This window comes from Helicoverpa zea, chromosome 19, assembly GCF_022581195.2.
Source record: "Helicoverpa zea isolate HzStark_Cry1AcR chromosome 19, ilHelZeax1.1, whole genome shotgun sequence".
In the NCBI taxonomy this organism is placed as follows: domain Eukaryota; kingdom Metazoa; phylum Arthropoda; class Insecta; order Lepidoptera; family Noctuidae; genus Helicoverpa; species Helicoverpa zea.
In genome coordinates, this window is record NC_061470.1 from 752,292 (window position 1) to 766,975 (window position 14,684).

General features: G+C 37.1%; 1 protein-coding gene across 4 annotated transcripts in view; it reads right to left on the bottom strand.

Moving 5' to 3' along the window:
- Positions 1-916: 916 nt before the first annotated feature.
- Positions 917-14,684, bottom strand: part of LOC124639449 (calcium/calmodulin-dependent protein kinase kinase 2) — a 157,908-nt gene continuing 144,140 nt past the window's right edge. For 3 of the 4 annotated variants that reach the window (XM_047176812.1, XM_047176814.1, XM_047176815.1), the window contains 8 exons: positions 13,476-13,529; positions 11,064-11,234; positions 9,457-9,604; positions 6,538-6,728; positions 5,942-6,157; positions 4,466-4,633; positions 4,047-4,204; positions 917-3,964 (listed from right to left, as the gene is read on the bottom strand). In XM_047176812.1, coding sequence (XP_047032768.1) covers positions 3,853-3,964; positions 4,047-4,204; positions 4,466-4,633; positions 5,942-6,157; positions 6,538-6,728; positions 9,457-9,604; positions 11,064-11,234; positions 13,476-13,529 — 1,218 coding nt within the window. In that variant the 3' untranslated portion in view covers positions 917-3,852. The remainder of the gene's footprint in view (positions 3,965-4,046; positions 4,205-4,465; positions 4,634-5,941; positions 6,158-6,537; positions 6,729-9,456; positions 9,605-11,063; positions 11,235-13,475; positions 13,530-14,684) is intronic. The other variant, XM_047176813.1, reaches the window with a different exon arrangement.

The following is a 14,684-nucleotide window of genomic DNA, read 5'->3' on the forward strand; positions in this document are numbered from 1 at the left end:
ACTCTATTCTAACGCAATAAGGTACCAAATTGGTTGCATAATACACAGAGGCAAATCCGAGCCGAGAGGGATAGTTCGAACGGAGGCTGTTTGTCTCTTTCTAACACCTTGCCAGCATAAAAAAATGTTGTGATCAAAAGTTTTGTCTTCCCAAAAACAATTGAATCACTTATATTTTTATCTTATTTTAACAATTGTAAGTCAACAAATTAATAACAATCGCATTAATTTATTCGTATTTATTATTAAAACATAAACAACATAAATTTTTATTTTGCTTTTTTTTATTTTCTAGCGGTAACCCTGAACATTCTTGGCGCGTAATCAGCATTTAAAATGTTATTTATATTTTTTTTGTATTAAATCAATTTAAACTATTAAAATGGTGAAAAAGTGATGCGTTTCTACTTGCAAAAGTGAATCCTATGGTGGTTGCAATATATCGTTCCACAGGTTAGCTAATAATAACATTTTCGTAAACCAAACAACTAGGGTGCCCATGAATTCTTGTAACGAGTCAAAATATGGGTGATGGATTTTAAAACTGTTGTACTATTGTTATAGCTTCCCAAAAAATGAAGAAAGGCGACATAAATGGCTCAGCAGTCTATATATGAAGTAGAAATACAAAAAAACAGTCTTCACTTCGAATATTCCTGCTTTTATACTGCTAATTTCCGCTAATTATTAAAAGCCTTTATTAGTATCTTAAGGTCACAAACTGCGTAAGTTAAAACTTCAATACTAATCTGTGTTTAATAATCTTAGCAAATTCGGATTTGTCTCACATAGCCTAATCTCATAGTCACCCTATTAGAAAGGGACAGACAGCCTCCGTACTAACTGTTTCACTCGGCTCGTTTTTTGGGTTTATATGCGCAGTCCTGTTTACTAATATTATGTCTATGGTAAAATCTAATTTGAAATAATCTCCATTTTTGACGGGCCAACAGAGCGTGCAAAATGCCTAAAACACAAGAATGTCATGGAGGTAAATGTTAATAAAATCTTGGAATATTTCACAAAGATATACTTGTACACCCTCATAACATAAATCTTGATGATTACAAAATATTTGTAATAAAATCCTTTGAAATAAATTGATTAATATTTTGATATTGTTAAATATTTGATTAATCAATTTTCCTCAAAGAAACGTTAATGGCTGAGTTGCCACAGTCAATAATTACTTATTGTAAGGGGAAAATAAAAATATATTTTTATTTAGTCTATTTCGGAACACTGTTTTAATAGCGAGGGCTATTAAATGTTGCTAGACACTTTAACATTTTACTATAATTAAATATAATAATATCTCGGTTCTATAAAAAACAATATTAAATGCAGAAATTGTCTTTGAGTTTGTGCTACAGGTTAAATGCTAACAGGATTGCAAAAATGTTTTCCTGTGCTGCTAAGGGATTAAAAACTGTGATGAAGTTAAAAGTTGAGCGAGTTCAATTAAGCATGATAAAAATAAGCGTCTACTTTAAGTTTTGCAAGCTACACCATTTTGTCAGCCAAGCTTTTTTTCAGTTAATTTCATGAAATCGTTCGAGAAAGAATGTTAAAGTGTCCGTCAGAGAACATCGCAGCAAAACGTGTACAATAAAATTCCTTTCACCTAATATCTAAGCTTGGACAAATTTGTTAATTAAAATATTTAATAGAAAACTTTTTATTTTACTTATTTTACACAAAAATCGTAAGTACTTCGGTGATCGGGACCCTGTACACTAACATGCACCTTATCTATGATTTATTTATAATCTGTGCATTGCTATCATGAATGTGATTAACATTAAATAAAGGGGCGGGATACTTATTGTAAATATTGTTTCATAAATCAATGAAATGGCCGCTTCGCGAGATACTCACAATTCAAATAAACAAACCAAAATAGACGCCACAAATGTACATAAAAACAACATTGGAACGTTGTTACTTCAATAAGTACTAAAACTCGACCGCAACAGCGAAATTTCCTCGAAATTATTGCCACAATCGAACACCTGAATTTGTCAATAACTTCCGCCATTTTGTACGTATTTCGCGCCATAATTTCCGCTTGACATAAACGTCTGGCTGTCACAATGCACAGAGTATAAATGCGCTCTCGACTCAATAGATGGTCAATATAATTGAAATTAATTTGACAGTGAAAATTGGTCAATCTCTTATAAACGTAGCTGCTCGCTATTTACACGCAGTTACCTGTACTCAGGGCGCAAAATGTCTAGGGGCTTGGGCAATTTTATATATACCTACTTACTTTAATCTACATTTGTTCTATGTCAATGGTAAAAAAAATCATAATAAACTTATCAGGTTTGGGCCAATTACTACGAGCATAATATTATTTAAACTCAACATTTAATTTTAGGCGTAACTAATATTCAACCGCATGAGGTTTAATCAATAATTCCGGATCATATCCTTCTGTTAGGTACTGACCACAGACCACAAACTGAACCAACGACCCCTGTACACGGAGGTCTAGAATATTCGATAGAAGCGGCCGGAATACGCGCACATTAACAAGTCATTTCATAAAACTCACCTGCATACGAAATTGCAATATCAATAGCCTTTATGGAGGATTTAAATAAATTCTGGAAAATGTAAAACTCAAACGAGGCAATATCTGCATTGCAAATGGCATATTTTCAATGATTGTTAAATTGATACTCGTCAATATAAATTGGAAATTGCCCAACGACCCCTAGACTTAAAATGTTAATAATTAAAAACAAAGGTTTCGTAAAAATACAAAATACGTTACAATGGGCAATATTACGGGAAAATAGGGAAGGAAAAGTATTTTCCAAAATTTTCCTGATCTGCGAGAGCGATGAATAATTTTGAACAAATAGAAGAGATTTAATCTCTAGCTAACACATAAAGTAGGTGTAATAAAATCTAAATGTTCATATCCCGAGGGATGCTTTTGACTCTGAGATATAATTTTACGTAAAATCAAGACTACGCGAAATATAAACATGAATAAGCTCATTGTAAATAGTTCGTATTTTCACAAAACAGATGTTTAACCTAAAAGCTTATAATATGTACAACGATATCAAACAAGCATTGAGCAATTTTTTTATGAATTAATATTAAAAATATGCTTAAATATTTACAGTATAACGGCCTTTGTAAAAGTTTGCTCGGTACCGGGCCGCCTCGCCTCCCGCGCGTTACACATGGCAACACTTTATCTTGTTGAAACAGCCAGGGTTCTGTCGTGTTCTGCACAACATTTTGTTTGTTACAACACGAACATGCGAGGCATCACTTTATAATAAATTCAAGAGTAAAATGTTACAAGAATTAGAGTAAATATTGCTCTCTAGCTGCACAATATGCTCTAAGCCGATTGAGCTTCTAGCGAGACAGCGAGGCAGCCTCGTGGTAAATCTAAATACTTATCTTATTAAAAATATTTAAGTAAGTGCTGTTTAAGTCAAAGAGGACAAATGTTAGTTAAAAATATTTACAATATTAAGTGAATAGGACTAGCTGATGAATGAATTAGTAATTTTAAGTGAAAAGTTTAAGTTTCTTCTAGAAGCTGACGTCAAAATCTGAAACAGCGGAACTCCTTCTTTTTACATAAATCACATAGCAGCCTGATGCTGTTCGGATTTTGACGACAACGATACATTTAAAATTTATTAAAAAAATATCAATTCAATGCATTTCAAGTACGAACGAATTATTTACGCTGGTAAAACTTTGATTAAAGTGGCAGCAATCCCGATATCCAATTGGCTAGTCGAATTCGAACACGATGCGAATACGGACGAGCCATTGGTCGGCGGCGGCAGGTGGGTGCGCCGCGCGGGGAGAGTATCACCGTGCGCTTGTGTTCTCATTCTCTACCGGACTCTTAGCGGTCGCATCCTGGCTTTGATCGCGGGATTCTTGGACTGACTCCAGGCCAATGTCGAAAGAAGATTGCCTACTGAAACAAATACAAAAATGAGTATTTCATGACAAGGATAGCAGGTTCCTCAGCTACCAAAAGACATTGATGACTGATCTACCTTTCAGTAAGATAGTTCCCAGGAGCAGACAGCGACCTGCCAGCTCTCGCCAACCCCCCTCGCTTGGTAGCTGCCGTGGGTTTCTCGGAGTTCTCACCACGCGCGCTGGTTGATTCTCTTCGAGATGTGCTGCCTTCCCTACTGCGGAGGAAGGGGTTCTGAGGACAAAGACGGAGAATGAAGATACATAGGTACCACCGCCCTTTTGCTTACCATGAAAGTTTTTGTTTGAAGTATTTTGGGATAGGAAATAACCTAGGACCTAACCCTTAGGAATAACCTAGCTAGAATAATGGTCAATCCTTTTTAGCTGTGCCATGTTTCATTTGGAAGAATAAAAATGTTGCTGATCAGGAATTCTTTCGATACCCAACTTGGTAAGTTGTCAAAGACACAATGGAGAATCAAGTATTACTTACCTGAAAGCTGTGCTTCTTAAGCATAGTTTTGATGAGTATGAGCGTGGACAGGTTGGGGATGGAGGTGACGACTTGAGCCATATCCTCGTCCGTCACCTCTACCAGTCGGCAGTTCTCCTGTTCTGAAGGCAGAGGGTCTTTTCCTCCGTCCGTTATCCATTCATGATCCTGAGGGACAGAGAACAAAACTGCAGTTTAAACATGTGTGAAAAAGCACAAAAGATTTGGGCGTGAATGAAGTTGATGCCCATTTCCTTGACGAGGAGATCTACTATGTAATTAGTAAACCCCATTTAATTTTACACCATCAAATCAGATTTCACATACCTACGTTTGCACAAATTATCTTACCCTTCTACCAACATAAAGGCGTACTTACGCGCTACTCACGTCCAGACGACATCGTAATAGTTTAACTTTACGGAGAGAACTAACTTGGACAAATAACGAGTCGCACTTTACTTGATTTATCCTGCACTACCATCCACTGACAAATTAACCCGACAACAACTGCGGTACAGTAACTGCTTTAGCGGGATAATTGCATTGCACATTGTTTGTTACAGTGTGAGTAAACATACTCTTCTTTTTATCAAAAAGCAAATATCCGCTCAGCTACATAGGTGGTACAAAAAATAGCCCTAAACTGCTAAATCAGTCAGGGGCCATAAATCAGAAAGAAGGTGTTAATTCCGCACATTTCGATGATCACAATGATCAGGTATCCAACTGGTATCAGAATGAATTAAATGTTTCACAGAATGAACTATGCATCAACCACTGGGCCAACTATACGACTGACGGCTTAGACTACACTTAGCGGGAGCTCTTATACTGCAACCCATTTAAAATCCTACCTAAATACTCTTAATTTATAAAGAACAGAAAGTTACAACTAAATAAAAGACTTTGTTTCCAAACGATTTGCTATCGTCACTAATCCAATCAGAGACTGCGGTTACTTTGGGAAGGTCGCGCGAACAATACAGATTGGTCGAATTGCTGCACTAATTGCGTTCCCTCACAATTTGATTATTCCAGGACGAGTTCGCTTTGTTAGGAGTTAAAGTTGACCTTGACCTTTGGAGACTTCGTCTTCGTTTTATTCACGAATGTGACATCTTATAACCCGATCGTTTTGGATCCAGGGAATTCTCGATAGAGCTTGTATTTTCATGTTGAAGTGGCGAAGGTTTTTGGTGGGGATAAGAGCTTCTTTGTTAAATAGAAAACCCACAAATTTACTCGTACCTATGTATTCGAGAATGCCACTCAAAAGCTTCAAGTACAAGAATTATCTAAGTAGTGCAAGCTGTGTATTCAGCAGTATCTAGTCTCTGTAAGTAATCCTCACACGAGGATACGCCTACGTTCAAAGAGTTAAAGCAAGTGCAAGTGTTATTATGGTTTTTAGATTATTTATAAAGGTTGAAAAATCCCTAACGTCTGAAAGACAATTAGAAACTTAATTCTTACCTTAACCTCTTGCAGATTAGCCCTAGTACTAGGATCCTTGTCCAGCATTCTACTAAGAAGATGCCGCAGTTGCTTGGAGGGCTGAAACCTGGGGGGGTAGGTCAGTGGTTCTGCTAGGACCTTCCTCTGCAGCTCCACGGCGGAACTGCCCACCCAGGGGACCTTGCCCGTCACCATCGCGTAGAGTGTCACTCCTAGAGACCAGATGTCTGCTGCCTGGAGGAAAAGGAAGGGGTTAGAGATAATGTATTCGCCAATGTAAATCATGCTAATTAATACTCATAATTGATGAAAATGAATGCGAGTGGGGCCAGGTCTGGCCCAGTTATGTTTGCAAGAACTACGACTACTTTGCTAACTTAACGAGTTTCAAGAATAGAAATGGTAAAGACATAGTTGCATGTAGATACCGTTTTAACAAAGTAAATGTGACTTTTACATCAGTCATTTTTTTTTAATAAGTCACATTCACTTTGTTAAAACGGTCTCTACAAGTAAACCCATTGCATGAATTTTGCTTTTATCTTTATAACTTTGCTCAAGCTGACCAGGCTATCCATTCAATGTATTTCCCCACTAGTCATCTTATAACTTACCTCTCCACTGTACTTGTCAGCAGGCGCAGCCGCCTCCGGAGCCCTGAAGGCCGGCGTGCCCACCGTGCCGGACACCCTGCCGGCCGCCGCCAGCTCCCCGCAGGCGCCCAGGTCTGCCACCTGCACCCCCCCCTCACCGAGGAGCAGGTTCGCTGGCTTGATGTCGCGGTGGGCTATGCGTTGATAGTGTACTGTGGGGAAAAAGGGTCCTTAATTTAGCATGAACCATTTATCAGGTATGTGTAAGCATGTATAAGGATTAGAAAAAACAGAAAATGGAACAGCAATAAACAACTCTTTTTTATATCTAAGGCCGGTAATACAAGGACCGCTTGAAGCAGATAGTGGCGACAGCTTTAAGCTGTCGATTGCAGTAAACTGCAGAGTTCAAGGCTTCTAGCCTTAGCGTACGTGTTCTTTGAATATATGGATAAATAAATGAGTAATGTTTAGATACATTACCGATACTAACCAGATTTAGAAGATTTGTAGGATAAGTTTAATCAAGGTATCTTAAGGCATTCCAAAAACTTGACAGGCAAAGTCAGGTATAAGCTAGTTTATTATTAAAACAGGAGTAGCTCTCAGTGTTCAAGTTACCGTAGTCTCGAAGACTTCAACAATTTTCCAGTTATTTAACAAAAGTTAAGAATCCGCGCTATTGTTCCCACTTTTAATCTGAAACTGTCGTTTTGTATCGGAGAGCCGTTGAACTACTATTACTTTCGTCGCGCTGCACAACACTAGAAAAATATCTTTTGTAAAAGTTTTAGCTTTTTCTTCTTTTAGGATTTAAGTTGTTGCTTACTGAGCCATTCAAAGTGTTTTTTTCTTATCATCTTATAGGGGGCGTGCCCATTACTCTCACTATGAGGAGTTTGATAGCATTAAAAGTAACGTTAACAGTAGGTTGGAAATGTTTGGATATGACATGCCGTATATCAAGCAATTAATTTTTAAATGGACGGGCATTGCAATCGACATTGAAGGCAATACAAAACTTACCCTCAACTCATAAACTTGTGCTTGAAATAAGTAGTAATATCTACGCGTGTAATCCTGATGTAAGCCTCCAAGATATCGGAAAGGATAAGTTGTTTTCCATAGAAATGTTTGTTTGGGCGGAACACATTTATGTACTTATTGAATATTTATGTATGTGACAATTGAACATCGCCAATATGGTATGTAAGGGGTTTGAGGAAAAACAGCACATTTCTGTAAGACGCTTATTTTGTAGTTTATTGGTAACAGGGAAAAAAACTTAATCTCCTTTTTCTGGGCAGATTTTTCCCTCAGGCTTCAAGGATAACCCTGTAGTCATTTTAAAGAAAAGTTGCTCGAATTTTAAACACGTTTTTTAGGTTCTTAAGATTGACTTCAAAATAATATTATAACATTGAAAATATATTTTATTTGCCTACGTAAAATATGACAGTGTAAGCAGCAACACTTCATTTGGTATCTTATAGAACCGTTGACTTGGCTGATATTAAAATATTACGACATTTTTACGACTGCGTGGTGGGAGAAGAGGGGAGAGTCACACCCCTGTTCATTAGCTGATACGAGACTCGAATAGATAATATTGACCCAATACACGAGCTTGCAAAAAAATCTGATCAGTTAATATACATATTAATATTTATAAAAATGATGGTTTTTATTGACGTGAAAGAAACACATTTCAATTGACTTGATAATATCTAAGAGGGTATGGTGGGGTTGACGTATGTATGTGGTGTAAAATACTGAATTAAATAAAAAAACCCGTCCGCATGAAAAGTCTTAGATACCAGAATGAAAAAGTAGAAACAAATTGAACAATCGCAATTAAAGGACTATTTTATGGAAAGTTAAAGGTTTTTATAGCTTGGTGTCAATAGCTTGGTGCACGGATCCAAGGTGTGGATGTTATGGAGAAGAACCGGCAAGAAACTCCATACTTTTCTTCAAAAAAAAGTGCTTACAATTTTTGACTTATACTAGGTAGAACTATATATAGGTTGAACGAGTGCTTATCTAGCTAGAAAGCCACTCCACTGCGATTGTAAAAAACATGTCCCTCTTTATAACCTAAAAGTGACAATATTAGCCAGTATGACGCGAAAAGGTCACAGAAACAACTAAATATAAACCGGGAACTCGTGCAGAGTCGTAACTTGACAGGAACTCCAACATTCAGTGGAACTTCTTACATTGTACTTACTTTTACGACCACAGGGACTGTCTCAAGGAAGAGGAAGACGGAAAATTATCTAGATCTTTATACCCTGGTCTTTGTAGCAATTCTAAGATTAAAACATGGTTTAAAAAGCTGCAATGTAACAACGTAGGAAGTTTTTATTACCCAACTGCCAATAAATAGAATGTTGTGTTAGAGAAAATGTTTCTCAGGAAAAACTTTATCTAAATGGCAAGATGTTAACAAGAGTGTGTTGTCTGTGTTGCTTGTAAATTGCTTACGTGTTTCCTTATTGTAAAGTATCGCCTTTGCGTTTATAAAGGGTGCATTTTAAAACATTTGCAGCATGCTCAAGATATTTATAGTTGAGTGGGAAACCTTATCTATACGATATAGTAAAACTCAAAGCACAGATGAGCCAAAATCACTTGAAGATTCCATCAAATAAAGTCATTATTTAAGAGTTTCGTCTTGAAAAAAATATAAATCATCTGCCTAGCCTTTTCTATCTTCATCACCTATGATTCTAATCAGATGCAGGTATAGTACCTACAATTACCCAATTTTCTCCCGGTTGGATCCTGATCTTTTTCATAACGACTTCCTCCACGGATTAATCATGCCAAGCGTTGCTTAATCTCATATCTATCTTAAGAGGCATTGATTTTCTAACTAAGCATCCGATCTTTAGATATATAGCATTTTTCTAATAATGAACCAGTATGTGGACTTACAGTACTCCACCCCTAGCAGGGCATCCCTGATGTACTTCCTCGCGAGGTGTTCACTCAGTGGGTTGTCAGTGGGTATGTCGATGACGGGGCCACCTTCCAGCAGCTGGAACACCAGGTACAGGTGGTCTTCTGCCGGGTCGTCTAGTACCTGGTGGGAAAAAATAACCACTTACTAACACACTTCAAATGATTAAAAATTGTTCCCAAAAAGACAAAGACTGCCCCAAAACGCCCGCCCTATTATAGTTAGGTTATAAGTAAAATATTATTTATTTAGGGTATAATTTAAAAAAGTGTTAAAAATATAGGGATCACTTTTAGGGATTATTGCTAGATAGATAGATAAATAGCTTAAAGCGAAAAAGGTGTGAATTTATATACGCGTCCATTGTTTCAGATTTCAAATACTATTGTACCGCGTAAGCCATAGAATCTGAATATACGGCCGTATAACATTTCAATGTTTCTGCGAATTGTCGATAGACTATATTCTGGATTTCAGGAACTATACTGAAATAAAATGAACGGGTACAGTGAATACCGTTTGCCAAATAAAACAGAAACTCTTTGTGTGGACCAAACGGCCAATCAATTGTTTCCGCGAAATAGTCATAGTAAATAAGGCCTGTGTAGCGAAACTGTACGGATACTCAAATAAAAAAATCCAGGAACTGAGAATGAGAAACCAGTTAACCAGAAACCAGTATCGTCAATTTCTAATGCAATATTTACTTTTAATTACATATACACATAAATTCGAAAAAAAAAACATAAAAAATCCCATTTTATGGGAACTGACCCAGTTTTTATGCACGCAACTGTAATCGAAATCCTATTAATTCCGGTCGATAACTAATTCAATTCTTATGAGACTGACGAAAAATACACTTTATTTGAGAATACCTTGTATTTATTACCATAAAACGTACCTAAAATAACCTAATACTACAACAATTAGTGTGACATGAGAAAGAAAGAAAGAAAGAAAGTAATGTGTACGTTCGCTAATAGAGAGAGTCAATATTGTGAAAGGTCAGTGGTGTATAATAACAATTAAGACTCACAGCGTGACGGTATTTATCTTTCATATGACATTTATTAGGATTTGTGCCTTTTTATTTCATTTGTAGTTTTATGAAAAACAACTTAATGTAATCGTATGTTTATACCTACAAATATTATACAGCTCAGTTTGTTTTTCGTTTGTGAAACAAATCACCGATTTGAAAAAAAAAACGAAGTTAGATAGCCCATGTACAGAGAAAGCCTATAAATTATCTTTTTATATACATGGTCGAAGCCCCACGGAACAGGGGTGAAACTGTTGGCAAAACCTATTAAAACACGCTAGAAGTTCTTCTCTTCTAACTGAGGATTTCAATAAGTAATTAATTTATATTTAATACTAAAGATATTATTCTGACATTAGGAAGCAAATTAACAGACAGATAAGTGTGAGTTGCATTATTTAAATACCTATAATGATAATCTAATTACGATCAGCCATTAAATTGCAGTTCATTGGTCAAAACGGCGACAGCTGAAAATAGTCCGGCTATCGTCGTAGTGAAATAGTGCAACTCGCTTTAGCTAATTTTCATCCTCACCTCAACCAGCTTGACAACATTAGGATGATCAAGTTTCTTGAGCACGGCTATCTCCCGGTACACCCGCTGCAGTGGGTCGGGCGGCGGCCCGGGCCCCGGGCGTCGCGGCGGTGCTCGCCCGAACAGGCCCGCGCGCCGCATTAACTTGCGTTTGGAGAGGATCTTCATTGCCTGGGGAAGGAATTATAAGGTTATTTTTTTATTTAAATGACAGGTGATTCATATCAGTGTTGGTAATGGTTATGAAACTAGCTGTAATTTTCCATGTCATCATGTGCTTAGCCTATGTTAGCCAGTCCATTCCTAAACTATTGTCGAGCGTCCAGTCAAACCAGAAGTCGCTAAGTAGTACTTATAATTTTACATAGAGTGACTGCCTATCTGACCTTCTAATCAGAGTAAAATCGTCGTAAGTCGTCTTCCAGTTCACATCCATGTGTTAGATTTTCATCAACATTTTTTTCAATAAAACCTAAAAACAAAACCCTTATTAACAGTCTCAAGTAAAAACTGTCTTTCAGTTAGTAACTCGTGGTTCACAGAACCACGTTACAAGGTAATCGCTTTGACATTTAACTAGAATTCGCTTTTCTTATATTGTTTCCGGTGGGAGCGGATGTTGATCCCATCACAGTAATCCCTTTAACTTTTGTCAACTATCATCCTCCGAGCCTTTTCCCAAACTATGTTGGGGTCGGCTTCCAGTCTAACCGGATTCAGCTGAGTACCAGTGCTTTACAAGAAGCGACTGCCTATCTGACCTCCTCAACCCAGTTACCCGGGCAACCCGATACCCCTTGATTAGACTGGTGTCAGACTTACTGGCTTCTGACTACCCGTAACGACTGCCAAGGATGTTCAATGACAGCCGGGACCTACAGTTTAACGTGCCATCCGAAACACAGTCATTGGTGTCTAAGGTATATTTAGAAAGTACATACAAACTTAGAAAAGTTGCATTGGTACTTGCCTGACCTGGAATCGAACCCGCGCCCTCTTACTCGAGAGGTTGGTTCTTTGCCCACTAGGCCACCACGACTAACAACCTTATATTTATTGGAGGGCAATAAGCTTTTTCTGATATTTCCTTGTTTGTATTTATTTTCGCGAAGTTTTACCTGTGCCCTGGGGGAATAACTTCAACTGCCAAAGAAACGTGCCCCTTAAACTATTAAAATTAAGCAAATGAATCCTTTTTCTATTCCTTATCTATTTTAATATACGAGTAAAGGTCCGACTGAAAGAAATGCCACATATGAGACAGAAAAATCTACTTCCTTATGAATATTTGTACCGATTTCCGCAGAGACCCTTTGTATTCCTTCATCGTTTCAGCACACCAAGAGCTAAAAAAACCGTTGGTATCTAGATGTTTTGATAAAGCCTGTACTGAGAAAGTTATGATTGATATAAAACTAGTACAAGTTTACCCAAAGTTTACCAAAATTCTAGTCACAGAAAGATCGATCCAAAAATGTTTGCTAACGTTATTTTTTCAATTATACTAAGTGTAGTCTCTTATCTCTCAATAATGTATTTTCCTCAAGTTTGTGGCGTTCAAGACAGTTGATGTATTACATACTTTATTAATTTGGTGATCTTCACTTGTATTAGGTTTAATTAATGTTTGACCTTTGCGCGGTTCTCAGAAATAGTCATTAGCACTCGAGGAGTAATCAAGAAGATTATTTTATTAGAATTAAGAAGTGTTTATCCTTGCTAATGTTATGATTATGAGTGGATGTCTGTCTAGACGTCTATAGATATGTCATATGTTTAGAGATATTGGCGGTCTAGTTATTTAGTGAACTAGACCGTGATGGTTGACTTGCGTTTACAGTATGTTCACAGTAGACGGCAATTGGCTGTTATGATGATGATAAACGGTGATAGATTTACATCTATACTAATATTATAAAGAGGAAAACTTTGTTTGTTTGTAATGGATAAACTCAAAAACTACTGGACCGATTTTAAATATTCTTTCACCATTAAAAAGCTATATTATCTGCGAATAACATAGGCTATATTTTATCTCGATGCGGGCAGTAGCTCCCACGTTACGCGGGTGAAACCGCGGGAAAACGGCTGGTTAGATTTATCACTTCAACTGCTTAAAGATGTCCATAAATTAACAATAACGATTTAATTAAATAAAAACCTTGTAGTGTACCTGAACATGCATGTTAAGACAACTAGACTGTTCTGAGTATTAATTAAACTATAGTGACTCGGCCATATATTTCCTCGAAACTTTAAAGGAGGACTTATGTGCCTGAGTAATTACCGTTTAAAGTTTAAACTGGACAATAGAACGGTTCTTAACAAGGCAGCTATTTTAGAAGGTTTCCTGTACAAGAGGCAACTTAACGAGAAGTTGTACATAAATTTAAGCTAAGTTGTAATACTTACGTAGTGCGTGTCATCCTCTTCATTGTAGGCTAACTTGACAATCCCGTATGAGCCCTGAAACAAAGCAAATATTATGTTTACAGCCAAAGGGTTTGTTTGACACAATAATCTCTGCAACTTAAGCATAATATGTAGAAGGATTTGGGAAAATATTTTTGAATTTTACAGACCATCTCTTGAAGAAAGTTAAGCTGTTCAAAATCTTACTATTAGTTTGAGGCTGTTGAAAATGATTGCCTGGACGTGAGGTGTAAGCGCTAGGGGCAAGAAAGGGTGAAAGTAGGGGCAAAGTCACTAGATCCAGTTCATGGAGACAAGTTAGTAGGGAAAACATAGACAAGGTTTGTATGTATTGGAAAGCAATAACTGTCAATGCAATGTTTCCCAGGAAGCGGGTGGAACCGCTGGCAGAAGTTAGTATGATTATATATATACTAACATAATGTACCTACTTCCAAACAATATGCCTTTAATTCAGTCAATAGGGACACCTTGCTGGCAGAAACGAAAAAAGAGTTACCCCAAATTTACAGTTTTATTTGGCAATGCTACAGACATCCATCTAAATTACTATATCAGGACAACCTTCTGGAATCTTCTGTTGGCTGTCAGCAGGGTGACCCACTCGGGCCTGTGATTTTCAGTTTAGCCATAAACCCAATAATTCGGCAGCTAAATTCGGAATTCAACGTTTGGTACCTTGATGACGGAACCTTGGGGGGCAAAGTAGATACAGTACTTGGTGATTTTTCTTTTCTCCAAAACAAATTTCAAGAAATAGGTCTAAATCTAAATTACTCCAAATGCGAACTTTTTGTACCGGACAATACTGACAGACAAGACACACTTTCAAAATTCAATGCAATAGCCCCGGATATTAAATTAATTGATAAGGACTCTCTTTGTCTCCTTGGTTCCCCAATATATGAAAATTCATTTTCGAATTTTATTCAGGACAAAATACAAAATTTCAATCATATTTCGGAAAGGCTGCTCCAAATTAACATGCACTCAGCCATTACAATCATTAGATATTGTTGTTTTGGCCCAAAATTAACATACTATTTGCGCGCTTCCACTCTATGGAAGCACACAAACCTTTTGGAACAACTTGACCAAATTATCAGACACACATTATCATCAATTTTAAATGTGGCCCTAGACGACCGAGCCTGGGTTCAGGCTACTCTTCCCATTCGCATGGGAGGG